Consider the following 17,912-nt stretch of genomic DNA (forward strand, 5'->3'; position numbering starts at 1 on the left):
GGCCTGCACCCCTGGCTCTGCTCCCGCCGGGCGGGGACCCGCACCCAGGCCAGGGCTGAGCTCTGCACCCGGTGGGCACGCTGCCAATTCCCTCCTGAGGGTGCGGGGGGCACAGACACGGAGAAGAGACAGGTGCTCCCAAAGGGACCGGGACGGGAGGGGACTGTGACAGGAGGAGGACGCCTGCCCTGAGACGGGCGGCAGGGAGGGGAGGCCTCCTGGGACCCAGGCAGGTGAGACACAGGCGGAGGGGGAGGGGAAGCAGGGCCCGAGGCGCCAGAGAGGCCGAGTGGGGTCCCAGGAGAGGAAGGCCCCCCCTCCAGGGCACCTTCCCCCCCAGAGGCAGGGCCAGCCTCGGGTCGCCTGTGCTGCCCACGCTCTGCCTGCCGGTGCGACTGGCGTGTCGCACACCCGATCGATGATTGGAAACAGGCGCTCGGTGGGTCTGGGTGCCTCTGGAGCCAGGGGGCCAGGCCACCCCGAGAACCGCAGACGGCCTGGGCCTGGGCCCTGCCCACCCCACCCCTGCCCCAGCCGCACCGCTAATGAAGTGGGGTTTGATCTGCGAGACCACAGCCTGCAGCGCGACTGTCTGGCTCCGTGGGGCTGGGTGAGGGGTGGGCGGCTGGAACCAGGCCCTGAGCCCCTGAGGGGGCCGTCCTGCTGGCCCGGACCCCCTCGCCCCTTCTCATGGCCTCGGGGAAGCTGCCCCTCTGGGGGCTGTGGCTCCCTCCCAGGGCCAGGGCTCCCCACGCTGCCGCCTGCAGCAAGCCCCAGGGGAGGGTGAGCCGGCCGGGCCTGCAGGCCCCCCACTTCTCCAGGCCCCCTGGGCTCTGCCTGCCCCCCAGGACCTGGGACTCCAAGCACCTACACCCCGGGCGCCCCCAGGCCCCCACAGCACCTGCCCCCAGCCCACTCCTGGGCTCCCTCCCAGCCCAGCCTCCTGCCCCCGCCTGCCGGCCCCCAGCAGCCCACGCACTCCTGGGGGCAGGGGGACCGAGCCCTGTCCCTCTGGGCAGACAGCCAGGCTCCAGGAGGGGCTCTGGAGAAGTGCGGTGAATGAATGAATGAACGAATGAATGGACGAATGAACAAATGAGGTGAAAAGACATTCAAGAGAACTCAGGAGGCGGCACCTTTGGAGCGACTGCTTCCGGAAGGACCCACTTGTCAAGGGCTGTTGGGTGGGGTGGGGCGGGGCCCAGGGCGCAGGGGGGTTGGGGGCCAGGGAACAGGCAGGGGAGGCACGGACCCAGGAGAGGGGCTGCCAGAGTCCAGGCCAGAGGATGCCCCTCGGGGAGCTGGTGTGGACGGGACAGGAGGGTCACGGGGAACAGGGAGAGGGGCTGCTGGGACGCAGCTGCCAGCCCAGGACGCCGACGGAGGAAGAGAGACTCACCATCCGCCAGCCACCCCCTCCCGGCCGCCTCCGCCCCGAGGGGGAGGGAGCCTCCCCGGCCGTCCTGCCTGTCCCTCTGGCTCACCCGCCCCTGTGGCCTGGGACAGTGGGACAGCGAAGGGCCCCCACGATCTCCCCAGGGGCTGCCCATCGGGCGGGAGGGTGGGCGGGCAGGCCACAGGCTGTCACCACAGTGACCTGTGACCACAGCCTCCCTCGTCACCCACACGGACCCTCCTGCCTCCACTGCCAGCAGCACGGACCCACGGCCCCCACCACACCAGCCCCCCTGCCCGAGCTGCTGGACACCACCACCAGCAGCCCCCCTTCCGTCTGCCCAGCCTCACCCTCTCCCGGGCGCTGGTCTGGGGGTGGGGGGAGCCCCGGGCTGGGGCCTCTGGGTCTGGGGTGGGGGTGGGCGGCAGGTGTCAGTCTCAGATGTAAACACCGCGGGTAATGAATGGCCGAGGGGGCGGGCTCGGCCTGTAGCCGCCGCGTTATGAAGGCTAATGGATTTTTGAAGCCAGATTGATTTTTCATTAATTTGGTAAAAATCTTTTTCCTCTCCCCTATAATTCTGTCTTAAAACGCTCCCCCTGACAGCTCGATAAGTCACTCCGGCCTTAATGCACGTCTGGCTCACCCCCTGGTAGGAGGGGGCGGGAGGGGCTGGCAGTCCCTTCAGGTAAACCCGCATTAGGCCAGGCCTGGGGGGGGGGGGGCACCGCCGGGACCCTGAGAGCACAGCCCAGCCTCCAGGGCCGAGGCAGCTGGAGACAAGGGAGACCCCACTCCAGTGCCAGCTGCCCAGGCCTCTGGGCCAGCTCCTGCCCAGCTCAGGGCCCCGGGTGTGAGGGTTTCCCCACACCCTGACCAGCAGGGCCCTGACCCCCTGGGCCCCACGCCCATCCCCATCCTCCAGAGGCCTCAGGCCCAGAGCCAGCCCTCACCTCTCAGAAGGGATGGCCTTGGGGGTGGGGGGGACACACTGACCCCTTTCTCTGCCTCCTCCCCTCCCCCCCACAGCTGAGCCTCTGCTCCCTGGACGGGGCTCAGCCGTCTGTCCGTCTGTCCGTCTGTCCGGTTCCGGTTCCGGCATTTCTCCTGGAATCTCCTCCCAGACTGCCTCCCGCCAGCCCAGACGATGCCACCCCCCCCAGAGGCTCTGGGATGGGGGAGGGGGCAGAGGGGCAGGTGGGGTCGGCCTCTGGCCAGACAACCCCAAAATCCGGGCGCTCAGGCCACGGTGGCTCCGGGCGGCCCAGCAGGTGCCTCAGAGCCGCGGGTGGCAGCCTTCGCAGGGGGTGCCTCTCCCGGCCGCCGGGCTGAGCCCACCGCTCCTCCAGCCCCGAGGTCCTGCCCGGTTATGTCCATCCTACAGAAGGGGACGCGTGGGAGGCCGGTTCCCGCAGCTGTTCCCGCCATGACCTCCCCTGCCTCCCTCCCGGCCTCAGCACCCAGCACCCAGCACCCAGCACCCAGCGGCAGCTCGGCTCCAACCACCTGGCCTTCCCCAGGCCCCGACCCGTCCTGTCTCCTACCGACGGGTGTCGGCGGGTTCAGGGCCTGCGGGGTGTCCGGGAGGACCTCACCCCGGTTCTTAATGACGTGTGCAAAAGCCCTCTTTCTTTCTTTATGAAATATATTTTTATTGATGTCAGAGAGGGAGGGAGAGGGAGAGAGAAACATCAATGATGAGAGAGAATCAGTGATCGGCTGCCTCCTGCACGGCCCCCACTGGGGATGGAGCCCAAACCCCGGCCTGTGCCCCGACCGGAATCGAACCGTGACCTCCTGGGTCATAGGTCGACGCTCAACCCGAGCCCCGCGGGGGCTAAAGACCCTTTTTCCAAACAAGGACACAGTCTCGGGTTCCGGTGGCCACATCTCTGGGGCCCCCATTGACCCCATGCAGTCCGGGCCAGTGCAGCAGCGCCCTGCCTGGGGCTCCAGGACTGAGCCCCCTGCAGAAGGTCGTGCCCCTCTCCGGCCTCACCCTGGCTGGCTCCCCAGCAGGGCCTCCCATGCCCTTCTAGGCGCCCCACCTCTGGGTCCCCAGGGCCTGGGGGTCCCCCTGGCTGGCCCTCAGGTGGCTGTGCAGCTTTGGGGCGTCTCACCCCCTCAGCCTGGCCGTGGGTCCCCAGTGCCGTCTCCTGTGGGTTCAGCCAGGGGCTCGGAGGGTAGACAGGCCGCTGAGGCTGGAGGGACCCGGGCTGGGCAGCAGGGGAGGAGACGGGGACCAGGGTTGGGGCGGGGAAGGGACCGGCTCCGGCGCCCCCTTCGCGCTGCGCAGGCCGCCCTCTGGCTCCTGGGCCTCCCGGGCTCCGCTCCCCGGGCCTCTGCGCATCAATCTCTGCGCCAGGCTCGCTGCTGACCCAAGCGAAACGGCGCCGGCGCTTCCCCCGCGCGGCTTTCTGTTGGCAAAGCAGAGCGGCTGCCCCGACTCCCGAGCCTCTGGGGCCTCCGCCTCCGCCGCTCAGGGCGCCCCGGGACCCCCACTGCCTGCGAGCAGCCCTGCTCCCGCCCCGCCTCCCCCTCCCCGCACTGGGCCCGGGAGCCGGCGCTGTCCTGCTGCCGCCTCCGCGCAAGGCTCACGCGTGGAGCCGGTGTGGGCCCGGCCCATGGCCCACAGCGCGGCCGGGACAGGGACACGCGGTGATGGCCCGGAAAAGGGAGGCGGCCGCGTCCGGGGAACCAAGGGGGGCAGAGAGCGAGGCGGGCAGGAGCCGGGCCGGAGCTCGGGGTGTGGGGCAGACGCCTGACTCCCTAGCGCAGCGGAGCGCACCCCCGTCTCCACACGCGCACCCACACGTGTGCACACCCATGAGCCGGCGGCCAAGGCGGCCCCGCCACTCGGAAAAGACCTGGTCCCTCGCCCGGGCTGGACGGCCCCACCCGGGCGCTGAGCGACCCTGGGCCCCTGGCAGGGGGCACCCAGCGCAAGGCTGCCGCCCTCTCCTCCAAGTCCTGGTTTTGGGGGCGCAGCATTGCTCCCCGGGTGGGGGCGGGGGTGCAGGAAATGACTGGCCCTGGGGTGAAGCTGTGGGTCCAGCCAGGCCCAGGACCTCATCCCTAGGCCTCCTGGCAAGGACCCGGGAGAGGCCGGCGTGCGGGGCAGGGGAGGGGCTGAGGGAGCCTGGGAGGGCGGGGTGCCACCTTTGGGGGGCCCTCCCTGGTCGCAAGGGGCAGGCGGGGCTCGGGACCCCAGCGGAGCGCTCGCAGGAGGGGTCGCCGCGCTCTCCGCCGGACCTGCAGCCTGTCCCCCGATTAGCAGGTAACGGCCTCCCCTCCCGGACGCGGTTTTGTTAATCAAGTTACTCCGTGCGGAGGTGACCCTGGCCGGTTCTGAGGCCCTCTCCCCGGGAGGCAGGGGGGTCGCGGGAAACACACCGGCACCCTGGCCGCACCCCCCGCCCCCGCCCCCGCCCGCAGCGCCAAGGCGGGAGGGAGGTGTGGGCGCGGGCTGCGGCTGTTTGGGGACCTCCCAGGGAGCAGGGGGGAGGGGAGGCGGCCTGGCCGGCAGGGGGTCCTCCGCGCCCGCCCCCGCCCCCGCCCCGGCCGGAGAGCCCCATCCGCGCCGCAGCAGCGGGCGACGGCTGCCCCCTGGTGGCCACAGGGATCCCTGACCAACCGGCCCCGACCCCAATCTGCCCGCAGGCGGCGCCCCTCCAGGTGTCTCCAGGCCCTCTCCCCCTCCCCCCGTTTTAAAGCCTCACCCCAGGATACGTGGGTTTTTAACTGACTTTTAGAGCGAGGAAGAGAGGGAAACGCCAGTGTGAGGAGTGGATTGGCCGGCAGGTGCCCCAACCAGGGATCCACCCACGGCCGAGGTGTGCGCCCTGGGAGTCAAACCGGCAACCTCTGCTGCCCCGAGGGCGCCCCAGCAGCTGAGCCGCCCGCCTGGACGCACCGCCCTCCAGGCCCAGGCTGAGCCCCTCCATCCTCAGCCGGCCACCCTCACTGCCGTCTCCCCCGAGATGGGACGGAGGCCCAGAGCTCCCCGCCGCCCTCAGCACGGAGGCCCTCACCTCTAAACCGCAATGGAGGCCCGGCCGGCGTGGCTCAGCGGTTGGCGCTCAACCACTGAACCAGGTCCCGTCTGACTCTCCGCCCGGGCGCATGCGGGGCAGGTGCCTGCTCAGCCTCTGGGGCCGCCTCCCTGTGCGCACGCAGCTCGGGGACACGGAGGACTCAGTCTGAGCCCAGCCAGCACCACGGGGAGGGCCGGGCAGGCGGGGTCGTCGGTGCTGGGTCCGAGCCCGAGGGTGAGGAAGCCTCAGGGCAGGTTCCAGGTGGGCCAGCCGCCGGGGGCCAGGCAGGGCTTCAGGGCGGGGCCAGGCCGAGGGGCGCGGGGCGGCTGGGCGGGGTGAGGGGTGCGTGTGGGGCTGCTGGGGGGGGGGGGCTGTATGAGGTCCAGGCTCTGACGCCAAAGGGAAGCGCGTGAGGAGGAGGGGCCGAGAAGAGAGGGGGGAGGGCCCCTGTGCACGCAGAGGGGACATGGCAGGTGTTGCAGGGGGGTCGTGGCTGGGACCCGCCCAGAGGGAAGGCCCCCCAGGCCGCTGTGTGGAGGCCGGGCAGGGGCCGAGCAGGGCCTTGGCTGCGGGTGCCTGGAAGGCGGAGGAGGCTGCCTGGCAGGTGTCCTGGGCCAGGCAGAAGCTGGGCTCAGGGTGAACCCCGCCCTGAGGGGGGTGTGGGCAGGAGGGGGACAGGCCAGCTGAGGGGCCCTGGGAGGCCACCACAGGGGAGTGAGAGGACCCAGCTGCAGGGACCCAAAGCTGACCCCCCCACGCCCCCTGTGGCTCCTTCGGCTCAAAGAGGAGCGGCTAGACCCCCACCCCACCTGGGAGCGGCCCTCCTTGGGCCCCGGGTGAGTGGGGGTGCAGGGCCCGGCCCCGCACTGGGCGGACACGCCTCATCCGACACTGTCTTTAATGGGCAGCGGGCACTGGGCCGGACGGCAAGTGGCTTGAAGGTCCTCCGGGGCCGGGGGAGGACACGACGGGGTCCCCGCCCCCAGCCAGCTGCAGGCCAGGCTGGGCCCCGCTGTGGGGAGCCGCCCCTCACGTCTCCTTGGGCGACCAGGGGTGCGGCGGAGCAGCTCAGGCCCGGGGGTCTGGGGGCGGCCGCCCCCCAGCCTTGCCCCTCTTGGCCTTGCGGCTCCAGCCGAGCAGGGGCCGGGGGCTGGCTCTCGCGGGCGCAGGCTCCCAGCCGCGCTCCTGGCTCCTCAGCAGCCCCCGCAGCGGCCGGCGGTCGCCCTGCGTCGGGGAATGCACAGCGGTCAGCACCGGCGGGGCCACCCGAGGGGGGGTGGGGCGCGTTGGGGGTTCCCGAGGGCAGCCCCCCCGCAGCGGGGTCCCCCAGGGGCGCGGGGCTCACCGTGCCGGGCTCGGCGGGCAGCAGGGTCGCCACCTGCAGGCTCACGCCCGCGTCGCCCACGCCCTTCAGCCGGGCCACCACCTCCGCGTGCTTCCACCACCGGCACGGCTGCCCGTCCACCGACACGATGTAGTCGCCCTCCTGGAGGCCGGCCGCCTGCGGGGCAGGACATTGCGGCCCGAGTCCCACCAGACGCCGCCCCCACCCGCCGTCCTCCCGGCCTTACCGCGGCCTGGCCCCCGGGGACCACGGCGGCGATGAGCACGGGCGCGTCTCCCCGCAGCGTGAAGCCGAAGCCGCCCTCCCCTCGGGTCACGTGCACGGGGCCCCCCAGCCGCCAGCGGTTCTTGGCTGAGAACACAGACAGGGGCCCCTGGGGGCCCCCCAGATCAGCGGCCTGGCCTGCGGCCCCCACCGAGCGGCACATCCGGGGGCCGACACCAGGGGGCGCCGCAGGCCGGGCCCCTCGGGGCCTCGCGGGCAGCGGAGGCGGGAAGGTGCTCACCAGCCGGTGGAAGATGTCGGCCACCTTCACCTGCGAGAAGCTGGGGGCCCGGACCTCCGGCCTCCGGGACGTTCTGGCTGAAAGGGCGACGGGGGAGGGAGGGCGGGCTCAGCCCACGGCTCAGGGACGGGGACACGGCTGGATGCGGCTCGGCCAGAGTGGGCGACACGCGACCCCCACTGGTGCGAGGAGCCCGCGGTGGTTCCCGCCCAGGTAACCCCGGAGGAGACGGCAGGGGCCTGGGGGTGTCTGTCTCCCAGGGCAGCCCCCTTGGGGGAGTCAGGGGCGGCAGCGTGGGTGGCCTCCAGCACCCCGCTTCTCCGGCTCGGCGGTGGGCGTGGACGGTGATGCATTCGCCCCAAAGGCCGCAGGGCCCCGCCCCCCACGCCCAGGACACACCCACCCACGCGGCTGCTCACGCTGGATGTCGGGGGCCTCCGGGGCCTCGAAGAAGTCGTCCTCCAGGTCCAGCTCCGAGTACTTGGCCAGCGAGCGCCGCAGCGCCTGGGCCAGCACCGCCTGCAGCGGGTCCACGCGGCGCAGGGCGCGGCCCACGGCGTGCAGCCTCAGCGCCGCCTCCTGCCCCAGGATGGCGCGTCTCAGGTGGGCCTTGCCTGCACAGCCGCGGGGACAGCGCACATTGCACAGCCGCCCTGCGCCCCAGCCCCCCGCTCCCGCCCGGATGGGACAGGGGAGCTGCCGGGGTGAACGCTGGGCCCGGAAAAGCCTCCCACGTGTGCCCCCTCCCGCCCCGGGATCACCCACCAGTGGGCGGTGGGGGGCATCCAGGAGGCAGGTTGGCCACCCCACCCGTCAGCTTTGGGGTACCAGGCGTGGCCAGAAGGAGTGACCTGTGAAGGGTAGGGTGGGGTGGCCCCCGGGGATCATTCGCCCCCGACAGGACCCCGCACTCTCCCACAGCCGCCTCACCCAGCTTCCTGCGCTCCTCGGGCTCCTGCGGCGGGGCCAGTGCGGGGCGCTGGGGCTCAGGGGGGGCCTGGGGCTCCAGGAAGACCTCCCGCTCCCGCACCAGGAGCTCCTCGGCCGCTGGGGGCAGAGAGGGCCATGAGCCCCCGCACTGAGGCCTCCCGCCGCGCACAGCCAGCCTCCCTCTCCCGCAGGCACAGCCCCCGCCTCCCCCGCACGCAGCGCTCGGTGGGGTGGGCTCTCACGGGGGCCGCCGCCGAGGGCCGTGGCCGCGTGGAAGTGGGCCAGGGCGCGGAAGTGCTCGGCCTTGACGATCACCAGCGTGGTCCAGGCGAAGGGCACGTAGTCTCGGACCGGCGGCTGGGCCATGGCCCGATGCACCTGCTCATACTCGGCCGCCACCTGCCAGGACCCGGGAAGGACGGTCGGCCAAGCCCAGCTGGGGCCCCCCAGCAGCCTCAGCCCCGCCTCCCCACCTGGGGACCAGCCTCCACCGGCCCTGGCCCATGCGGGTCCCAGCTTGAGGTCTGTGCTCCCAGTTCCTGTTCTGGTTAGTGCTGTCCCAGAGCTGGACTCAGGACCTTGGGTCCCGCCCAGCCCCCCAGGGACCAGATACCAATAGGAGACGCAGCCCCGCACACCGCCCCGGCCCCATGCCAGGCCCTGCCCACCCAGCTGGCAGCTGACCAGGCCTGGCCGGGGCCCAAGGTGCTAGTTCAGGCCTCGCTTGATAGGGGCGCCGTCCTCACCTGGGCGGCCTCCTGCGCCAGGCGCAGCTGGGCCAGGCAGTCGTGGGGGGCGGCGGGGGCCGGGAGCGAGAGACCCTCGAAGACACACTCCTGGGCCTGGGCGGTCATGAGCTGCTGCAGCATGCGGAGCGAGGCGGGGCTCATGTCGGGGCTGGGCGCTTGGGAGAACTTCTCCCGCAGGAGGCTGAAGGCGCCTGCAACGGCAGTGCTCACAGCGCAGGGCAGGGCTGCCCGCACCCCTCAGCCCTGAGCGCCCCACACAGGGGTACAGGCTGAGCCCCTCTCGCTGGGGGCCGTCCTACCCACCCTGGCTCTGGGACGCGCAGACCCGGGCACCTGCCTCACCTGCCGCCCTCTGAAAGGCCTCGGCTGCACGGCTGGCGCCCCCGGGGCAGGTGCGGTCCTGGCGCGCCCCGATCTGGGTGTGCAGCGCCCCAATGTTGAAGAGCACGCTGCCCTTCTCGAACGCCAGCGCCTGCTGCTGGGCCGGGACCCCCGTGAGCGAGTCGTACCTGCAGGGTGGGGTCAGGCTGGGTGGAGCCCGAGGCAACAACCCAGAAGTTGAGAGATGGGCGCAGGCGGGCGGCCCTACCAGTGGAAGAGCAGCCCCAGGCCCCGGGTGGGGCTCACGAAGCGAGCGTCCAGGAGGCAGAGCTGGTTGTAGTAGGACATGAGCAGCTCCAGGCCGGCCTGGCTCCGACTGGGCGTCCGCATGGCCTGCGGGAGGGAGCAGCTGACCCCACCCTCCGGGCAGCCCGCGTGCACCCCACCCTGAGAGCCTCCTCGGACATCACAGCCCAGGGGCAGCCGGGGCCGGAGCGGACGGGGCCACACTGGGCGTCTGTCCTTCCTGGGCTGTCGTAGGCCTCACATTCGCCCCAGGAGACCGAAGGGCACGGGAGGGACAGGCATGGAACAGCCCTGCCCTAAGGGCCGAGTGCCCGGTGCAGGGCGCTGGCAGGCGTGGGAGTCCACAGTGAGCTCCATTTTGCTGTTGGGACTGAGCCTCTGGGGTCACTGGGTGTGGCCGGTCTCCCTGTGGGGCGGGCGGGGCCCCCTACCTGCCGCAGGTTGGCCAGCTCCCTGATTTCCGCCTCGTAGGTGGCGCCATCCTCTCCAAAGTGCTCAGAGATCAGCTCCTGGGGGGGGTGGGGGGGGGCACTGGCCTTGCCTGGAGTCTCCCGGCCCCATGTGGGGGAGACCCAGACTGGGGGTGGGGAGGCCCAGACGGTGGGGGGGGGGGAGAGGCACCAGCCCCAGAGAAGGGCCACCCCTCACCGCAGACATGGGCCCAGAGGCTCCGGGCTGTTTCTGCTTGAATTCCTGTGCTGACCCTGGGGGGCAGGGCCACAGGCCACAGGGGACATGGAGGCGCTTTTGCACAGGACAGGACAGCCCGGCGCCTGAGCCCCCACAAGATGGGGGACCAATCGGTTCTCACCACAGGCTCTGGCTGTGGGACCCTCAGAGCGAGAGATGGGGACCCTGGGGCCATCTTGGGGCTCCGGGCAGGAGGACCAGCTCTGCGGCGCCCGCCCAGGCGGCTCTTCTCCAAAGCCTCGCAGTCCGAAGCCCCTGAGCGGGGGAGGTGGGCACCCCCAGGCCAGGCCTTCCCGCCTCGGACCTCAGTTTCCCTGTCTGTCCAACGAGACGCTGGACCAGGAAGCCTCCATGACCCGCCCCCTCGGCCCCCAGGCCGCACTCACCCTCAGGGCTGCGGACCAGTCCAGCTCCTGCGTCTCCTTCAGCCCCAGGGGAATCAGGGGGACAGTGATGCCTCCACTGGAACCAGAAGCAGCGAGTGCCGACCCTGGGGCTGGCCCGGCGGCCGCGGCACACCCACAGCCCCCCCTCCCCGACTCTGAGAGGCGTCCCCGCACACCCACACACGCCGCAGGCTGCCCGGGTCACGGACCTCCCACATCACACGCACACGCACACCCGTGTCCACACCCCACGCGCACTCGCACCTCCCGGGCCCGTCCGCGTCGCTGCCGCAGTCCAGCTCCTCCAGCTCCTCCTTCAGCAGCTGCAGGCTGGAGTTGACGTAGCTCAGCTCCAGGGCCACGGTCTCCCTGACTCGGGTGTTGCTGGTGGCTCTGGGAAGGGGGGCTGAGGTCAAGGCCAGGCCTGTGGGTGGGCCGCAGGCCTGACCACACTGCAGCCTCGCCAGTCCCCGCTCCAGAGCCCACTCCTGGGGCAGCAGCGGGTCCAGGCCCCCTTTCCCGAGTCGCCGGCGGCTTGTGCACACTCCTGCCCTCGCGAGCGTGTCCTGGCTGTCCCCGGGCCCCCAGGGCACGGCCGCCCCCTGCCTCCCCCAGGCGCAGGCCATGCCCGCGGCAGACACTCCGAACCCACTTCCCAGGGCGAGCGGGTCAGACCTCTGTGCTGCATCTGGGAGCCCCCAGAGGGGCCGGGGACCCTGGAAGGCCAGGCTCAGGGCAGGAATGGGGCCCGCCCTGCCCTCTGCCCTCTGCCCGCGGGCCGTGCGCACCTGTACAGGTTCTCGGCGCCCGCCCGCATCCGGAGCTCCTTGCTGATCTGCTGGTGGACGCGGGCCCTGCGGCTCTGCAGGCGGCCTCGCTGCGTCTGCGCCAGGGGGTCGCCGCCCTGCACGGAGGCCACGGGTCACAGGCTCAGCACCCTGAGGCCGGGCCAGGGGTCCCCCACTCGTGGGGCAGGGGGTGAGCCGGCCCACCTGGCGTGGAGCCTGGGCTCAGAGGGTGATGCCGGGAGGAAGGGCTGAGGGCCGGAGGGACTCGGTGGGGGTGGGACACAGCTGGGCTGATGGTGGGCGCGGCCGTCACGTGACGGGGCCCCGGGCAGGAGGCAGCCACAGCTCACCACGCATCCTCCTGGACGTTCGTCCCGCAGCCCCTCACACGCCTGCTCTAGCGCCGTCAGGCCGGGAGGGGCCGGGGTCAGTGACCGAGGCCTGGAGGCTGGCTCTGTTCCAGCTGATGACTCGTGGGGACCCCTTGGCGAGCGCCCCAACCACAGGCCCAGGGTCGCTCGCTCCCAGGCAGCAAGCCAGGCCTCCTGACTGCCCGCTGCCCGCCTCGGCCGCGGCTCCTCACGCTACGGGCAATGGTGCCAGCCTGCCCGCGTCTGGGGCCGCAGTGAAGAGCCGGGGCAGCTTACAGCAGGGACGGGCGGCCACCGCGCCTCCTCCTGGCCACGCAGGGACCTCCCGTGGGGTCGGTCTGCAGCCAGGGATCAGGAAGGACTCAGAACCACCTTCCCCGGCCGACGCCCACATGGGCGCTCACGCCACCTCTGACCAGCGTGGGAACGAAGACGCTGCCCCAGGGGCGCGGACAGAGGGAGGGTTTCCTCCTGCAGCCCGGCCTCGGCCGCCTGCTGTGTCTGCTGTCTCCCATTACCCCAGGACGCGGCCTATGCTTGGCACGCCCCCCGCACAGGCAGTGTCAGGCCTTCCGGGCTCCAGCTGGCTCAGCACAGGAGCACGCCCTCTCCCCTCCCATGGCAAAGGCTGCCAGCGCACAGCCACCTGGGCTTACGCCCAATGTTTCCAGACTCCAGCGTTCTCAACAGGTCAATCAGGGAAGACTTCTTGTAGGAGGAGGCACTCTTCTGAGACATGAAGGACAGGAGGCTGGGGAGAGGGGGTGTGTCCCTCCCTGAACTCGGGGAGAAAGAGCAGAGGTGGCAGGGGACTCCCCATGGCGGGTCCCGGGGCCACATCTGTAGACGGAGCGGCTGGTCTCAGGATGACACAGGAGGAACAAGACGCTCTCCTCCCTCGCTCTGCCGGCTGAGTGCCTTCCTGCTGACCGCCTTCCTGCTGACCGCCGCCTCTTCTCCGCCCCACACCGCCCACCGCGCCCCCTCCATGCAGGAGGCCTGGGGCGGGGGCAGAGCCCAGGCTGCAGCCCGCTCCTCCTGAAGCTCCGACTGCGAGCCCCCAGCAGGCGCCCCGCCCTCGGGGTGAGCGGCCATGGCCGTCTGCCCGGGTGGGGGTCCTGTGCTGGGCAGAGGCCGCGGATCAGCAGGGCTGTCCTCACCAACACGGTCCTGCAGTCTCTGTGTCCGGGGCTCCCAGAGAGACGAGCCGGGCCCACTCTGAGCTCGGGGGCACCCCTCACGACCTGGACCCTAACGCTCCCGCCAAGCCAGTGGCTGGAGCCCGGGGAGCGGGGGGCGGCGTGGGATGGAGCAACCACCTGACCTCCGCTGCTGGACGGACGGACGGACGGACGGACGGATGGAAAGCCTGCTCAGGCCTGTTGCCCTCGCCGGGTGGAGCTGGCCCCGGGGGGAGGGGTCTGCTGCGGAAGGGGGGCAGGCGCCAGGTGACCAGCATCCCCCAGCCGGAGCCCAGCGGGTGCAGAGGGTGGAGAATGGGGAAGAGACCCCTCACACCCACTGCCGTGGCCCTGAGACCACCCGGCTGGCGGCTCTGGCTGCCCGGAAGCCCTGGGCCTGCGGCCCCAGCAGCCCAGGAGGAAACAGCCTGCGGGGGGCGGGGGGGGCAGTTGGAGGACAGTTACGCCAGCACAGGCCGCTGGAACAAACAGCAGGGCCCCGCCCTGCCCAGGCTCCCGGCTCCGCGGGTTCCCAGGGAGAGGCCCCCACCCCCCCCTCAGGGCCCCCCTCCCTCCCTCGGTCTCACCTGAACAGAGAGGATCTGGACACCCCAAGGAGTGGGCCCAGCGCCCACCCCCCACACGGCTGCCAGGACACGGTGGCTGCAACCACACACATGCCAGATGGACCACAGACCAGGCCCCTGCGGCCAGCGGGGTGACACCCCCGCCCTCTCTGAGGCTCACTGGGGCACTGGGGGCCCCTGGTGCCTTCAGACGCCCCACTCCCAGAGCCGCTGCTAACTGGGCCCCTGGCTGGCGTTGGGGAGTCCCCACTGGACACCGGGCGGGGAGCCGCTGGCGCCACCCTCACTGCTCCTGCGTGGCTTTGGGCCTGGCCAGCGGCCCTGTCCTGACTCCGAGCCTGTGACCAAACCGGGACCAGCCCCCTCCTCCCCGGCCGCAGGGGTCCGGTCAGACCTTCCAGGGAGCGGGAGCCGCCAGAGCAACAGGACAGGAGAGTGTGGGAGGCCCGGCCTCCGCCCGGCCCAGCTCCCGGCCCAGCTCCCGGCCCAGCTCCCGGCCCGGCGCCTCCTCCCGGCCCAGCTCCCGGCCCGGCGCCTCCTCCCGGCCCAGCTCCCGGCCCGGCCTCCTCCCGGCCCAGCTCCTCCGCCCCGCACAGTCGGCCGCCGGGAAGTTTCCGCGCCTTCCCAGGGTGCCCTGGGGCAGAGAGCCTTCTGGAACACGTGTGTGAGCAACCTCCCCAACATTCCGTCCGACAACACGTGCCGGGGCGGCGGGAAGTGGGGTCACCAAGGGCAGTGCCCACGCTTGGGACCAGGGCCCAGTGTGCTCCCCACACGTGGCTGCCACGCACCTGGCATCTCCTGGGGGTGAGGAGGGCCTGGCCCTGCGGGGTCTGGTCGGCATCACGTGGCTGCCAACCTGGGCCCCAGGTCCCACCAGACACCCCCTTCGCCCCTGGAAGGCCCGGCCCCAGCACACCAAGCTGAGCGGAGCAGCCGGGTCCTCCGCGCAGCCCGACCTGGGAGAGGGAGGCGAGCACCTCTGCAGGCGACACTGGCGTCTGGGCTTGAGAGCGAGGCCGCCAGAGCAGCCCGTTCCCAGGCCCATCGGGCAGGTCCCCGCCCCACGCCCTTCCCGGGCCTCCCGGCGCTCCTGGAACCGGTCCACAGTCCAGCGCCCAGGCCTCCACGGGGCGGGTGCGCAGGGAAAGGACGGAAGGACGCGCTCCCGCCTGTGACTCCGGCCGTTTCCTGTACCTGCGAGGCTTCAGCCACCAGCAGCTCCGAGTGTCAGCAAACACCGCGCCGGTGCCCAGCGCGAGGCCGGCGGCCCGGGGACAGGGGCGTTAGGAAAGGCGCAATGGCCGGCGCGAGACGCAGGCGCGGGCTGTCACCGACCGGAGCCCAGCCCCGGCCCGACAGGGCGCCCGGGAAGCGGCGAGCTGGAACGGCGCTCTCCCCGTCCCCGAGCCGCACGGGAGGGGCCTCCTGCCGCCTCCCCAGCACTGGATCCCGACGCGGCGAGAGCGCAACCAGCGCAGGCAGTTATCGCGGGGTTTGCCCTCCGGGCCTCAGTTTCCCCACCAGTGCGCCCAGCTTGCCTTTTGGGGCGAGCGAGGTGTGGATGGCGGGAGTCTCCCTTGCATTGCGCTCGGACAAGGGAGCAACGCCGCCAGAGACCCAGCGCCGCGCCCGCCCGTTCCGGGCGCCCTCCTCCCGGCGCCCCCACGCCCCGGGCGCCCACCTTGCGGACGCTGTCGGCCGCCTGCAGCCCGGGGCTCTCGTCGCCGGCGCCCGGGCCGTCTCGCCTCTCCTCCGGGATCATCGCCGCCCGCCGCTCGGTCCGCGCCGCCTGGAAGCCGAGGCCCGCGTAGGTCCCTCCCGGGCGCCGCGTCGGGTCCCGCACTGTCGTCTCCCCGGGTGGCGGGCCCGGCGGTCGGGAGGGGTGTGGCGGCCCGCGCCGAGCGTGCGAAACTTTCCGCTGCCCAATCGGCGACGGCGGCGGTTCCGACGGACAGCAGCCTCGACCAACCAGAGAGCGAAGGAGATGGCTCCGGGCGCCCAGGCCCCGCCCACCCACCCGCGGAGTCCTGGGGGAATGCGGTCGCCCCTGGCAACCGCCGGGCCCGACACCCGGCTGGGCCGCGGGGCGCGCAGTGCGCGTGCGCGAGCGGCCGCGGAGTGCGCCGAGAAGTTAGGGGAAAAGGAAAAAATAACGCGGAACGTGGAACTCGCTAACCGCTCCCGTCCCGGCCGCTCCCTTCCCCTGCAGCCCCCACGTTGGCCCCGCGCGGGTTCATGCCGCCCGCCGGCCACAGGGACCCTCCGAGGGGCTTGTCCACAAATGTGCACGTGGCGTGTGTAACGGTGCGAGCGCTGGAGCGAGGTCGTAAACAATGCTCCTCCCCGCTCCGGGGCGGGTGTCTGCAGGTCCGGCGTCCTGCGCCCCGAACGCCCCCCAGAACCTGCCTCCGGAACCTGCTCCAGAACCATTACAAGTCCACAGCCTACTTCCGAGCTGATAGCCGGACTGGCCCATTTCCAGGATGGAACTCCCCAGAACCTGCGCCCCTGCGGGCTGCCCCATCACTGTGCCTCCACCGGGTCCCTCCTAACTCCCCCGAGTTCCGGTGGCGCTGGAGCCTCACCGCGGAGCACACCCTTTGTAGGGGCAGGAGCACCGGAGCCGGCGCAGAAGCTAATCCTCAGTCTATCAGGTTCCCTCTGCACTCCAGCCCGGCGCCCCGCCCCCCCGCCCCCGCCGGGCCCTGCACACCCGATCTGCCTCCCTCCCCAGCGCTGGATCCCGAGCGCGGCGCCTCTGCCTGCCTGGCCACGACACATAGGGGACGGGAGCGGCTGTGCGGGAGGGAAGAGGAGCCCTAGGGTACTGCCGGCTGCGCGGTTCTCATCGCCACAGTAACGTGTCCAGGTGGCCCGGCGCCGCCGCACAATTGCAGTATGAGTCTAGGGGGCGAGGGGGGTGCTGGGATGCGGCTTAGGCCAGTGGCCAGGAGGGGAGTCCAGGGGGCTCCTGGGGGAGCCCCACAGGGGAGACCAGCCCCCCAGCCCCACACGCTGCCGTGGCGGGTGAGACCCCGAGGCCTGGGCTGCCGTCTTGCCTGTGACTAGGGGGTGGGGGTGGGGGTGGGGGTGAGGGTGAGGGGGGCGCCTGCCGAGGGCAGAGAGGCCTGGCCCTGCTCCTCCTTTGACTGGCGAGAGAGCAAACCTCCCTTCGCGCAGACCTTGGGGCTGGGCTCCTGGTACTTGGAGCCCAATGTCCGCCCGGCCGGGCAGCGGTGGGCGCCATCCCAGGGGCCTCGGTGCCCACTGCTCCCGCTCACGTTTTTCAAAACGAGGTGCAGACGGGGAGCCAGACTCTCACCCCGCACTGTGCTCACGCGAGGGCCACAGGGATCCGGGGCTCTGGAAGGCCCTGCACCAGGGGAGCGCAGGCCAGCCGGGCGGTGACCGATGGGCGCCGGGAGCCTTAACCGATGGTGGTCGTCGCCGCGCGTCAGCAGGGCGGGGGGTCAGCAGGACGGACCCACGAATTGTTTGGAAACAGTCAACAATTTTGTGTCGGTGAGGAAGCCACCGTCACCTGGAAACCACCTTGGGAAACAGATGGGCCCGCTGCCGGAGACGGGCCATCAATCCCAGGTCCGGCGCGGCCTCGGCCAGAGAACAGAGCGCAGACTCCTTCCTATTTGAGGGCAAGTTGGTGGGGGGGTGCCACCGGAGCCGGGCTTGCCGTGGGCACAACACAAAACCTACTCGGAAATGGCCCCGCTGGTGTGGCTCAGTGGTTAGAGCGTCCGCCTGTGGACTGAAGGGTCCTGGGTTCGATTCCGGTCGAGGGCACGCACCTCGGTTGCAGATCCCCGGCCCTGGTTGGGGCGTGTGCTGGAGACAACCAATCGATGTTCCTCTCACATGGATGTTTCTCTCTGTCTCTCCCTCTCCCTTCCAAAGTCAATGGAAAAATACCTTCGGGTGAGGATTAACCAAAAATAAAAATTAAAAATTAAAAGCTACTTGCAAGTGAAGAGACTGCCTTAACCGTCCGGGCGCCCTGCCCGGGGACCTGCAGGAGGGGTTGGGGGAGCCTGTGTGCTCAGCGCTCCATCGACCGGGCAGCCCCTGCCCCTCCCCCCCCCCCCCCCCCGCACCCTCCCAGACCCTGAGGCGCTGCGACTGGTCTGACCACGGGCCTCCCACCCTCTGTGCACCCCAAGGGGCTGGGGAGGCAGGGCTCCCAGGGAGCAGGGGCCGAGCTGGGGTGAGGCTACAGACAGAGCCTGGCTGGGGGTGGGGAGTGCGGACAAAGGGCTGCTTCAGGATCACAGGTGAGGCCGCCCACATCTGGGAGCTCTGCTCTAG

At 71.5% G+C, this 17,912-nt stretch overlaps 1 protein-coding gene across 1 annotated transcript; it reads right to left on the bottom strand.

Moving 5' to 3' along the window:
* Window positions 1–6,314: 6,314 nt before the first annotated feature.
* RHPN1 (rhophilin Rho GTPase binding protein 1) lies at window positions 6,315–15,358 on the bottom strand. The gene is made up of 14 exons (XM_081111700.1): window positions 15,274–15,358; window positions 11,451–11,566; window positions 10,927–11,055; window positions 10,663–10,738; window positions 9,549–9,673; window positions 9,302–9,468; window positions 8,957–9,150; window positions 8,453–8,609; window positions 8,211–8,327; window positions 7,700–7,894; window positions 7,281–7,357; window positions 7,002–7,148; window positions 6,776–6,931; window positions 6,315–6,654 (listed from the first exon to the last, which is right to left on the bottom strand). The coding sequence occupies exons 1-14, from the start codon at window positions 15,352–15,354 to the stop codon at window positions 6,499–6,501; spliced, it is 1,893 nt and encodes a 630-aa protein (XP_080967826.1). The 5' UTR covers window positions 15,355–15,358; the 3' UTR covers window positions 6,315–6,498.
* Between the last annotated feature and the right edge of the window lie 2,554 nt (window positions 15,359–17,912).

This window comes from Myotis nattereri, assembly GCF_964212035.1.
Source record: "Myotis nattereri genome assembly, chromosome: 17".
NCBI classification, from domain to species: domain Eukaryota; kingdom Metazoa; phylum Chordata; class Mammalia; order Chiroptera; family Vespertilionidae; genus Myotis; species Myotis nattereri.

Coding starts and splice junctions, on each gene's coding strand:
- RHPN1 (XM_081111700.1), bottom strand. CDS start 15,354: ATGATCCCGGAGGAGAGGCGAGACGGCCCGGGCGCCGGCGACGAGAGC. Junction 9,469..9,548: donor CTGGGGCTGCTCTTCCACTG/GTAGGGCCGCCC, acceptor CCCACCCTGCAG/GTACGACTCGCTCACGGGGG. Junction 7,358..7,699: donor GGAGGCCCCCGACATCCAGC/GTGAGCAGCCGC, acceptor TCGCCCTTTCAG/CCAGAACGTCCCGGAGGCCG.